This window comes from Nicotiana tabacum, chromosome 12 (assembly GCF_000715075.1).
Source record: "Nicotiana tabacum cultivar K326 chromosome 12, ASM71507v2, whole genome shotgun sequence".
Taxonomy (NCBI): Eukaryota; Viridiplantae; Streptophyta; class Magnoliopsida; order Solanales; family Solanaceae; genus Nicotiana; species Nicotiana tabacum.
Genome location: NC_134091.1, coordinates 98,441,272 through 98,453,625, shown reverse-complemented (window position 1 = coordinate 98,453,625; position 12,354 = coordinate 98,441,272). Strand labels below are relative to the sequence as shown.

At 35.9% G+C, this 12,354-nt stretch overlaps 2 protein-coding genes across 5 annotated transcripts; one reads left to right on the top strand and one right to left on the bottom strand.

Annotated features, from left to right (window-relative positions):
• Nucleotides 1-2,316: 2,316 nt before the first annotated feature.
• Nucleotides 2,317-4,716, top strand: LOC107760030 (putative pentatricopeptide repeat-containing protein At1g26500). The gene is made up of 2 exons (XM_016578052.2): nt 2,317-4,223; nt 4,316-4,716. The coding sequence occupies exon 1, from the start codon at nt 2,595-2,597 to the stop codon at nt 4,119-4,121; it is 1,527 nt and encodes a 508-aa protein (XP_016433538.1). The 5' UTR covers nt 2,317-2,594; the 3' UTR covers nt 4,122-4,223; nt 4,316-4,716.
• On the bottom strand, nt 4,668-11,943 carry LOC107760029 (putative methyltransferase PMT4). 4 transcript variants are annotated; one of them, XM_075226727.1, is made up of 10 exons: nt 11,746-11,943; nt 10,999-11,278; nt 9,934-10,912; nt 9,604-9,739; nt 9,196-9,436; nt 8,333-8,558; nt 7,678-7,829; nt 7,258-7,561; nt 6,559-6,691; nt 4,668-5,230 (listed from the first exon to the last, which is right to left on the bottom strand). In XM_075226727.1, the coding sequence occupies exons 3-10, from the start codon at nt 10,443-10,445 to the stop codon at nt 5,081-5,083; spliced, it is 1,854 nt and encodes a 617-aa protein (XP_075082828.1). In that variant the 5' UTR covers nt 10,446-10,912; nt 10,999-11,278; nt 11,746-11,943; the 3' UTR covers nt 4,668-5,080. The 4 variants fall into 4 exon arrangements, with proteins under 4 accessions (XP_075082828.1, XP_016433534.1, XP_016433533.1 ...); XM_016578048.2 differs by having other exon boundaries at nt 11,109-11,278; XM_016578047.2 differs by lacking the exon at nt 10,999-11,278.
• Nucleotides 11,944-12,354: the final 411 nt, after the last annotated feature.

Sequence of the window (12,354 nt, the reverse complement as noted above, 5' to 3'; positions counted from 1 at the left end):
TTGAGGATGCACAAATCCTGAATCAAGAGGAAGATTTCTGCTTGCCACAAAGTTATTTCTAGAAGGAAGAATCTTGAATGACACAGTTTAGAAATAATGCATGTTTTCGGATGCATCTATGGCATTTATGTATAGTAGTAAAGTATATAAGGTCTTTCTTTTCTTTATCTGTTATGTCATTTTCAGCAGAGTAAAACTTTTAGCGGATCTCCTAAGTAGGCTGTATTTCCTGATGATAATTGCTTTTTAATTTCTCAAAGTAGCATTTTATTACCTAAATATTCTCTTAAATAGAGTAGTTGTTTTTATCCTTTTTCTACATTTGAATATGTTCTTACACAAGTCAGTACTGTGCCAATCTAAGACATAAATGCCACTCATAAACAGGTCTAATGATGATCAGTTTGATGTTGTTTAGAACTTCTTGACCTCTTGTTAAATTTCGATTGGGATTAATTTAGATAGTTGCTTATATGCACTAACTACTCTTAGGCAGGAAGAGTAATTTGTCATTAGGAAAGAAGCCTAAGAAATTCTCTGGCAAAACCATGGTATGATGGACTTAGTTTAGATTGTTGCAGAATGCACTGGACAAGTTCGACTGGAGAGTTTATTTATACCATAAAACAGATGGTCAGCTGAAATCCTAGCGGACGTTATTTCTTCTTCTCATCTGTCAAAGTTTTGGTGGACATAGTAATTTGGTACTAGTGCTGCTAAGAGGTAGGTATTTAATGAAATCAACCTACCTTCATGTTTGTTGTCTATTACTACCTCCGTTCCAGTTTATGTGAACTTATTTTCTTTTTGGTCCATTCAAAAAAGAATGACCCCTTTCTAAATTTGGAAACAATTTTGCTTAAACTTACAATTCTACCCTTAATGAGAAGTTTTTATACTCACACAAATACTGTGGGCACCTTTTTGAATTGTTTAGGACCACAAATTCCAAAAGTCTTCATTTTTTCTTAAATTCCGTGCCTAGTCAAACATATTCACATAAATTGGAACGGAGGGAGTAATATCATTAAAAAAAAAAAAAAAAAAATAATACTGGTCAGCTTTAATCCCTTGGGTAAATTGGCTGATTCATTCTACTTGGAACGAACTTGGCATCATGGATTCTTTCTTCAAACTTCTTATTGGTGAACATGGTTCACGTCTAAAACGAAAGGATTGGGCTACATGTTACTCCTAAGGATATACAGTGTAACATTTAAAGGATTTCAACCCTCAAAAGATTTCAACACAACGTAAAAAATACATTTAAATAGTGACAGTACATTGATGCATAGTTTTCGTTACTTTACAAACATGCTAATAATACACTCAAGGATGACAATTATTTATTTATAAGATCTTAAAACTCTAGATGGACATGTGTATGTGGTGTGAATTACATAAATCGCAATAGGAAATTTGTGGTTTGAGAAAAGATGGAATTGCTATGAAGTATTGCTTCATAACCTGTTTGGCCAAACTTTAAAATCAGTCTATTTTAAAAAGTGTTTTTCAAAAGAATTACTTTTGGAGAGAATTTATTTGTGTTTTTCAAAAAACGCTAATGCAAAATAATTTATTTTTTACCAAACTTTTCAAAAAGTGCTTTTGAGTCTCAAATTATGAATAAGGTAAGGAAAAGACTAAGGTAAAATTTTCTTTTTATTTAAGTAAAATATGAAAATAAAATTAAAAAATACTTTATTCTTTTAAGACAATTTAAATATATCAAGACATCACTCAACAAATATAAAAATATTTACATCAAAGTCACCATATATTTGAAATCTACCATAAAAATAAAAATAAACACTTCTACCGTGAGAGAGAAGACATGAATCGTGAGGGAGGAGACGTCGAATAAACTTCTGGACAGGAGAATTGTGTTTCGAATGGCTAAATATTAGGTTAAATTGAGTAGAGTTATTTTGGTATATATAATTTTTTTGCGAGGGGTATGTTTGCCAAAAGGATAATTAATACAACTTTTGCTTCAACTTTTGAAAAGAAGCTATTTTTCAATTTGTACAAAACAGCTTGTGCGTCTACTCAATAATATTCTTTTTCCTTTGGAAAGTTTGACCAGACACAAGCTTGGCCAAACAGACTTTAATTATTAACATTATCAAAGAACTAAGATATAAATTATTTTTTTATTATACTGTTTTATGCGCATCTGCTATTTAAGTTGATGGTTGACAGATTTATTTCTATTTTGAGTTATAGATCTTATTCACCTGAATATAAAACATTTCTTAATGTACTATATATAATTTGCGAGGATCTGAATAATTGAATGAATATACATTTATTTGGGGTCAAGTGTAGAGGCGGATGAACATTACACGGAAAGTGATTGTCGGCATCCGAAAACATTGACAAAAGCTCCTTGTATAGTTGCAAATGTCTTCAAAAAATAATGAGATATCAGCACATAAATTCTGTATCAATTTTTATGAGCGTGATAAATTTATATTGAATGTTGTGGTTAACCGCAATAGCGAATCCGCCTCTCGACTTTTGCTTCTCATTGCTCCTTCAAGACAACGCCTCTATTGAACTTCAAAGCAGCCTTACATAATTTTGTGACACAAATGTTAAAACCTAAAATTTTCAGGTCTTTTACATTCCTCCTAGCACCCCATCGTCATCTCCAAATTATCCCCACATCAGCAGCCACCAACGCAGCCCAATTTGCTCCTCAACTCCAATCTCCAAACCCCATCAGACCAGTAAACGAAACCCACCTCTTAAGAGTCTGTACAATTCTCTACCAGCAACAGTACTCATCCGATAAAAAAGTCCGCAATAACCTCTGCAAAACACCATTTGACCTCACCCATGAGTTCTTCCTTCAAGTATGCAACAAATTCCCATATTCTTGGAGACCCCTTTACAAATTCTATGAATTTACCAAGTCACAGCCCCACTTCAATCACACATCCACCACCCTCAACAAAATGCTAGATGTAATTGGAAAATCAAGAAACATTGATCTTTTCTGGGAAGTAGTTCAAGAAATTGGAAGATGTCAATTGGTCACCCCTAAAACTTATGTAGTTGGGTTAAAAACTCTAGCTGAAGCTAGGGAGTTGAAGAAATGTGTTTATGTTTTTCATGTGATGAATGGTTTTGGATATGGGTATAATGTGGAAATATTGAATAAAGTAGTTGAGGCTCTTTGTAGAAATAAGCTTGATGAGGAGGCTAAGCATGTGGTGTTGAAGTTGAAAGATTGGATAAAGCCAAATGGGGTTACTTATAGATGGTTAATATATGGGTTTTGTGATGTTGGTGATGTGATTGAAGCCTCAAAGATTTGGAATTTAATGGTTGATGAAGGTTTTGAACCTGATATTGAATGTGTTGAGACTATGATTGAGACCCTTTTCAAGAATAACAGATATGATGAAGCATTGAAGGTTTTTCAATCAATGAGAGTGAATAGGATGTCTGAATTGGGGGTTTCTACTTACAGGTTGGTGATCAATTGGTTGTGCAAGAAAGGCAAGCTAGGAGAGAGTTATGTAGTGTTTGAAGAAATGCAAAAGAGAGGGATTAAAGCCGATAATCTTACATTAGCATCGATAACCTATGGGCTTGTGAGTAGAGGGAGGATTAGGGAAGCGTATAGCGTAGTGCAAGAGATAGAGAAGCCTGATATAAGTGTTTATCATGGGATGATCAAAGCACTGTTAAAGTTGAAAAGAGCAAGTGAAGCAACTGAAGTATTTAGGGAGATGATAAAAAGAGGATGTGAGCCGATAATGCATACGTATGTTATGTTGTTACAGGGACATTTGGGGAAGAGAGGGAGGAAAGGATCTGATCCTCTTGTGAATTTCGATACCATTTTTGTAGGAGGTTTGGTTAAGGCAGGAAGGACGTTGGACGCGACCAAGTATGCAGAGAGATTACTGTACAAAAAAGTTGAGGTGCCTAGGTTTGATTATAACAAGTTTTTGCATTATTATTCAAATGAGGAAGGTGTGGTTATGTTTGAAGTGATGAGCAAAAAACTTAGAGAGGTTGGGCACTTTGATCTAGCTGATATATTTGCAAGGTATGGGGAGAAAATGGCAACTAGGGATAGGAGGAGAAACAGAACAACAGAGTGGTGACTGCTATGGTTTTAGACTTATCTTTAGCCAAAATGCGGTGAAAGATGAGGCATGACACCAAGTTGTATTTCCGTTCCCGTGGTCGCAACCTATTCTTTGCAGGTGCAGCTAAAGCTCCCTTTCACTATTGATCTGCTTTGATCAAACAAACAAAAACAGTCAAATGACGCGTTGTTATTGTAATTCTATATCAGGGAGCTTGGAGCGGGCTGTATAGAACACGGCCTTTCTTTTTGTACTTGCACTTGGGAACCTTATTTGCGAGATGTGCATAACTCAATGGGAAAAGTAGAGGAGAGATTAACCCGTAAGATATTCTCAACTGGCTTGAGGAGGAACAGTTTGGGGAAAGATGCTTCTACCAGCAACCCAATAACTTGGAAGTTAATGAATGGTGAAAGATGATAAAGAGAATCTGAATTGTCAAGCAACTGCCGAAGTCATATAAATATAGCAATGAAGATGCAGTGAAATGTTAGTCACGAACCCAGGATTGCCCATAGATTCTGATCTGTAGAGCTAGAAAACAAGGTGGAGACAAAGGTGTATCTCGGGAAACCATTATTTATATTGATTCATACATTTTGTGATATAATCTCTTGCTCTCAAGAAAAGGTGATTCTTCACTAAAATACCATTTAATTACAATTGAAAAAGATATATTAAAAACTGAAAAAACGAGGAACAAAAACAATGCTGAATGAATTGCTACATAAATCTTTTGAAAGGAATCTTCTTTATGTGCTGTCTCTACTCCAGCAAATCTTGCTCAAATCTGCAGCTTCCAAAAATTATATTTCCACCTTTGGGGCAGCGTGCGCGCACAAATGAGAAAGAAATACTTCACTTCACCATGTGATACTAATTCCTCTTTACCATTGGAAGTTAAGGAGAATTAGCAGTGCGCAAACGGACTGGTCAATCATTGAATCGTGGAAGTTTCATGTCAAGATGATCGATCACTTTCCCACGAATGGTTTTTGGCATACGAGTAGTCGTTGGTCACTTCCATTCTGCAGGTCAATCACCCTGGCTTCCCAGCGGATTTGTGTGGCTAACGTCCGCACTTTCTCTATGGGCCCCAATTTATCAGAGAGAATTACCCATCCCTGTCAATAAGTTTGTTCTTAGAATCAAACTCAAATGTTAAAACATGCAATAACTGCAAGGAATCGGGCAAACTTGAGTGACACATCTGAAGGTGTTCAGTCAAATACAAAAAAAGGCAGCTCGGTGTAAAAAAACATCCCGCGTTCACGCAGGGTCGGGGGAAGGGTCGCACCCCGTAAGGGTGTGATGTAGACAGCCTACCCTAATGCAAGCATTAGTGGCTGCTTCCATGACCCGAACCCGTGACTTATAGATCACACGGAAACAACTTTACCGTTGCTCCAAGGCTCCCCTTCTTAAGTGAGATACAACAGGAAAGATATAAAACAATAAATGGACTACGCCTAAATGCCAAATCCCAAGTCTCAAAAAAGGGAACATAGAGCATATCTAAGAAAAGCAAGCTTAAGTTTAACGAACGAGTAAGAGCCCGTTTGGATTAGCTGATTTGAAGTAGTTGATAAGCATTAGGTGTTGAAAAGCACTTTTAAGTGCTGAAACTGATTTAATAAATAACCAGTTATGTGTTTGGATACAAGTGTTGAAATTGATAATAAGCTGCTGTAGTATTTGATACGCTCTTTTTCTGTTAAAATGACTTAAATAACCTTAGAATTGTTTACACTTATAAGGGCGTAATTTCTTCAAAATTTTAGATTTCAGATCGATTCAAATACAAAATATTCTATTTGTCATTTTATTTTAAATACAACTGTGATTAGATAAGATAATTTTTATGATAAATAAGCATATAATCATAAGTTATAATAATTAATAAATTGACAAAAGTTTCTCAGTAAAAAAATAAACCTAAATAGAACAAATATCTGAAGAGAAACAAACATTGTCTTCATCACTACAACACTTAAAAAGCAATACACCGAAAATTTGATATGTCCTCTTTTATTACATATAGTTCAAAGATTAATACACAATCACATAGATACAAATATGCAAAGGAATAGAGAATTTGCTTACCTTAAATAGTCAATGAGAATTGCAGACTTGAAGAGGCGGGTGGTTTAGGTTGAAAAAATACGTGAGGCAGTGAGTATCGATGTAGGAGTTTTGTTCTAAAAAGAAATATTCTAGGGATAAAATAGTAAAAATCTTGGTCAAACTTAAAGTGCTTATAAGCTAAAATTTCATAAGCTTGGGGTGACCAGCTTATGAACTTTGGCTTATTTTTGACTTACAAGTACTTGACTTATAAGCATTTTTAACTTTACTAAACGCGTAGATAAACCGAAAAATACTTATAAGCTTAGCCAAACACCCTCTAAAACAAATGATATTTTAATTGTGCGGACTGCAAATATAATATTACCTCAGGCCGTAAGATACGATCCATCTCTAAAAGTAGTTCAATTATATTGCATCCTTGTGAAGCAATGTGTGACAGAAGTCCATTACCATGGAGCAAATCATATGTTCTTGGATATGTAAGAAAAGGTTCGCACCTGGCCCAATTTTAAGAACATCTGATATCAGTCTCCAACAGAATTTCTTCAAACATTAAAAGCATAAAATTACTGTAACCAATATCATGGGAAATCATGACTCAGAATCATAGATAAACATCCTGTTGAGGATAAGGTCAGGGTTCTTATTGTTTATTACTCTTCCTTTATGCTAACAAATAGAGTTTAACATATTACATTACACCATATCAGATCCATTTCAAAATTGTAAATGTCATTAGGTGATTTATGATCACATACAACAACAACAACAACATACCCAGTATTATCCCACACCGTGAGGTCTGGGGAGGGTAGTGTGTACGCAGACCTTACCCCTACCTTGTGAGGATAGAGAGGCTGTTTCCAGTAGACCCTCGGCATTTATGATCACATGCATTAAAATAAATACATAGTTGCTACTTCATTCACACAGCTCTGTGATTTTCTTCTACTGAAATAATCTGCAAGAGAATAGCTAATCCGTATACTTTAGATTGATATACCATTATGCACAATATCCAAGAGCACATAAATCTTAATGTGTCTAACACTTAATGTCTTACCAGTTATGCAGAACACCAGCAAAACCTCGATCAAGTATGAGCGGAAGTGTATTATGCACCCCAAGGGGCACAACATTCATCACCCAAACTGATTTGCTTGCCTCCAACAATGCGGCATTTAAACCCCCATAATGAGCATTCATGTCCAAGACATTTCGCACCATATTATATGGAGGTAATGGATCATCGTCACCTGGCCTCTTTGGATGGTCAGAGAAAATCAAGGGTGACAGCAAAGACCAATAGTTTCTCACAGCTGATTTCCAAAATCCTGAATCCTCAAAGAAATCCTCAGGATGAACTCCTGCCATAAAGCAAAACACAGGCAATGATTGAATGTTAACAACAAAGAGCCGGAATGGCAAGAAATTAGAGGATGACAGTAAAGTTAACAAACCAAGTTTATTCAAATAAACTTGCCATGAACTTTAAGCTCAGTTGAGTTCAGCGAACCAGATCTGCTAAGAATTGGAACCCATCGATTGCTGCCTGTTCCAGATATACAACGTGCAAGTGGCTGGTAGTACAGTTGCATATCCTCTCCTTTACAAAGTGGTACCATACCCTGCTTGCTACATCAAAAAACAAAAGCCAATTAGACAAGGTCAACTGGGAAAAAACGAAAACTGAAAAAGTAAAAGTAAAAGTTTAACTTGAAAAATAGTACAGAAATGGAAGACAATCTACGTCAAAGTCTGAACATGAGAGAAAGCTTATTCTTCTTTACTTTTTCGTGGGAGTGGGAGGGGTCAAGTGGAGCTTATAAAAGTAACAGGTCAATAAAAAGTGAATTATTTCAAAGCTGACCATACACACATACAAAAGGCAAGTATCGCAGAAAATGTATTTTTTTCCCTTCAGAAAGATGAAGGGACAAAAAGGTTTTTAAACCCAAAAATTAGTCTAAATATATCCTGATTCCAGTAATCCACAATCAGCTGTAACTTTCATAAATTATTGTTCTTTCAAATTTTACTTTTTTCAACTGAATAAAACGAATTCAAAAGCAGTTTCAAGGATATGAGAAACAGAATATAGAGGGAGTACTTGACATTGGCTTTCTTGTTAGCCTTACCCAGATGTGTAGCACTGTGAATCAACCGTCTTCTGCCAGACGAAAGTTTCTTCTTGCTGTTCCAAAAGAGACCAGCAAAGCTTCTTAGTGATCTCTTCCAAAGGAGTAGACATGCTTCCCTTCTTTGAACTGGTAGAACTACCCTGCTGCCGGGTTATGGGTGAGGTCAAAATAAAGTAACCTCCAGGCTTGAGTACACGGTCAATTTCAATAAGAAACAGCCCATCTGCTTCACCAAATCATTATTAGTTTCATGCCATTACAGACTTGTTCGGGTATAAATTCTCAGAAGATTACCATACTGATAGTTGTTGAGGAATCCAATAAACAAACAAAAACTAGAACTCATCACTATCAGAAAAAGATGAAGGTGTCTAAATGTGAAGATCTATTTAACTTCAGCTTAGCAGTAAAGGTTAATCATCACACGAAGAAGACTGTCTTAACTTCCAGGGCAGCAGCTGGTGGCAGTTACACTTAGGTGAGACAGAGAAGGGGCAGAATTTTAAATTAGAACAAAAAATTTATCAGCAGTATCACCAAAAGTTTCTAGCGAGATTGGCCGTATCGACCAGACTTCTTTTATCTTGGCGAAGATGTTTTGACTGTAAAAGAGGTTCGTTGTAAAGTAGATAGTGTAGAAGATACTGTGGATCAATACTTCAATAGTTGTGAAGTATTTCTCTCACAGCATAAAATAGACTAGTAAAATAAAGGAAGTATCATAATTAGGTACACAGAAGAATACTTAATGAAACAAGTCTTTATAAACTACTGGCGGTAAATCAGGTCAGTCCACATTAAACGATAATGAGAAATAAGAATGGGAAACACAGTTCATGAAAACCCAACAAGGACAATACCTTTGCTGTCCCAAATGATCCCACACTGAGCACAATGAACCATGTCATAGGACAATGATGGAAATGGTAGCTGTTTTGAAATAAAGTTTCCGATGATTGCAGGAAGTCCTCTCTCGAGTGTAAGCTGAACTTGACTACCGGATGACTCATATGCTCCCACACAAAGAGCCATCAAGTTCAACGAGAGTAGGTGGGCACTGAAGCTACCAAATCCACAACCAATATCTAGTACAGTACGCACCTGTTATTCAGCAAAGAGAAATCTTTTATTCTAGAGTAGAATTATGGTTCTGCGTCAGAGTTCCAACGCTATGAAACCGATAGCATACTAGAAGCATTGATTCTTTGGAAACTAGTAAGGGATCAATCAAGTAGCTTATGGAAAGATGGAACAAAAGATTTAATTACACCAGCTTGAAGAAATTCTGTGTCACTTCCCAGCCCAATCATCTCTGCGATTTGGTGAGAGTAATCTTTGACATCGTCGACAATCAGTCCATCTTGTGAATGGAAAGCAATTTGATTCTCTTCTAGTAACATTAGCCTGGAGAAAACAAAAGTCATTATAAGGTTGAATGATAGTTGTCACCTCACATAAAGACTTCAAGATTATTCATACAAACGCATCAATCCAGAAGAGTTCGGAAATTTAAAACAGAGGCATTCATCCTTCTAGCATGTTAAGTACGGAATTTGACATGTTTAAGATCATCTACAAGATCATTTAATTAACTATACCTTTTCATAATGCTTCCAGAAGAAAGGAACTGATCTTTGGTTAGCTTCACATTTCCGCTCCATATTACATCCCTACCTGCTGGCCAAGACAGCGGAATCTTATAGTCCTTAGTAGGACGAATCAAACAATATTGATGTTCTCTTGATAACTCACAATGCCGATCTAACTCCTCCCCATCTTTAAACCCAGCTAGAGTATTTGCAGACACATTGTAGCAAGGCACATAATTCTCTCTTTCCTTACCACAAAGACCAACATCCTTTATCTGATTTTCTCGCACAGAAAGGCCTTTTAGCTCTAAATAATCACTTCTCGCTTGCTCCTTGAGCTTTCTGTAATTCGTATAGATATCAGGCTTCACAGAGGAAGTGACCGAGTTAAAGGCACTTGAAGAAGATGATCCTAGCAATGCTATTACAACCAAGACACTGACAAGACACAAGAGTAACCAGTTGAATTGCGGTTTAGACCGGAAAGTTTTAGATAATTTGTTAAGCAAAGGGCTTTTCATGTCCGAGTTTCTGTAACCTCTAGAAAATTCAAGTCGAGAAGATCACAATGTGCTAGCTATTTGCTTCAACCTGAACCTCCAAGAACTATGAAAACTATAAGCTATCATCAGATACCATCTCCCATATATATCGCCCAAAATGCGAGCAATTGCAACTAGCATTCGACTAAGTAACTTCCTTAAAAGAATGGTTTTCCAAAATTACACCAAACAAATCAGATAATCAAGATCACAATTAGCACAATCTCGATCCTATAAGTCTGCAATAGGAAACTAAAACAAGCAAATTCTGATCAACCAAAACTCCTCCCGGATGGTAATGATGCATGAATTACCACTCCTCAAAATGGACTTGAAAAGTCCTCTAAAACACAACTGCTCTATAAAATAACAATTCTGAAACAACTCTTAACTCTATCCTCAAAAACAAAATAACTCAAATCCAGCAACTATACGGACCAATCAACCTGCAAAAAAAAAACATCAATTCTAAAATCAATAAAAATGGGAAAATTTAACAACAAAAATACATATAGAATCACCAGAAACTAACACGCCAAGCACAATTGATGTTCCGCTTTTCAGCAATTCAAGCAGAAAAAGGCCTCAAACACAGATAATAAAGGGGAAGCCCGGTACACGAAATATTCCGCATTTACGTACTGTCCGGGAAAGGGCCGAACCCCAAGGATGTAATGTAGCTAGTCTACTCGGACACAAGCGTCAGTGGTTGATTCCATGGCTTGAACTCGTGACCCATACGTCACACACAACTTTATCGTTGCCCCAAGGCTCCCCTTCACCTCAAACACAGTTCACAGATCAAATTTCACCTAAGATGAACGAAAATAGACACACAAAAAAACAGAAACGAATAATCACTATTGATAATCCAACTTTCAGTATTTCTAGCTGAAAAAGGCCTTACATACAGATCAAAAACAAAAAATCCACCTAAGATCAATAAAAATAGAGAGGAAGAAAAAAGAAAGCAGCTGAAACGAACATCCTAACCACAATTGAGTCCAATTTTCCAGCATTTCCAGCATGAGAGATAACATCTCAAACACAGATCAGATCCGAATCAACTTTGCACACTATAATAAAATCACATTATATAAAGTCGATCACTAACAAAGTCAGAGAGACTAATCTAGCCTTTTGCAGTGGATTCAACTAAACTCATTGCTTTTGGTTCAAATCACGTGAACACAAAACAATTTTATATACTTTCAACTCATTAACACTAAATTTTGGAATCACACTTGAACAAAACTAATGATTAGGAATGTTGGATTACCAGTTAGTAACAATGCTAGTGAACGTGTGAGCGAGTGTAATCCCGTTATATAGATATATAGGTAAAGGTTGGACAGTTGCAAAGGGTTATGCAGAGTTTGGATTCGCCATTGACGTTTAGAGAGAGAAAGAGTGTGTGTGTGTGTTTGGACAGCTTTTTGGTTGAAAGGACAGTGGTGGCGATCGTGAGTTCTCTATTAATGGGGCAAACTAATTATTTAAACTTTGTTTTTTAGATTATTATTTAATGCGAATTGTACAGTGTGTAGAGATCCAATTACAGAGGCTTGCACACACTTTGAGACGTACAACTCATAATTACAGGAGAATAATTACTTCTCTGAAACTCGCAAAAAGGGAATCAAAAGATTAAAAAAAGGGGGGTATATTTTCTAACTCTAAAATCTCTAATTGATCTAGTAACTTTGTAATTTCATAGGCTTTTGGACATAAAAATTGTAATTTTTGAAAAAAAAAAATAGTATTTAGAGTTAAGTTGAAAAATAGTATTTGAAATTTAAAATTATAGTTGGACATGTATTTTACTTGAAAAAATATTGCAGTTTTGTAAGTGGAGAAAAACGTTTTTTTCTGAAAATTTTGAAAAAGT

What these genes read in the sequence shown, in the direction of transcription:
- LOC107760030 (XM_016578052.2), top strand. Translation starts at nt 2,595, where the DNA reads ATGTTAAAACCTAAAATTTTCAGGTCTTTTACATTCCTCCTAGCACCC.
- LOC107760029 (XM_075226727.1), bottom strand. Translation starts at nt 10,445, where the DNA reads ATGAAAAGCCCTTTGCTTAACAAATTATCTAAAACTTTCCGGTCTAAA. An exon ending in TCACAGTGCTACACATCTGG is followed by an intron (nt 7,830 to 8,332) that starts GTAAGGCTAACA and finishes TTTTTGATGTAG; the next exon opens with CAAGCAGGGTATGGTACCAC. An exon ending in ATCGTATCTTACGGCCTGAG is followed by an intron (nt 5,231 to 6,558) that starts GTAATATTATAT and finishes ACTTATTGACAG; the next exon opens with GGATGGGTAATTCTCTCTGA.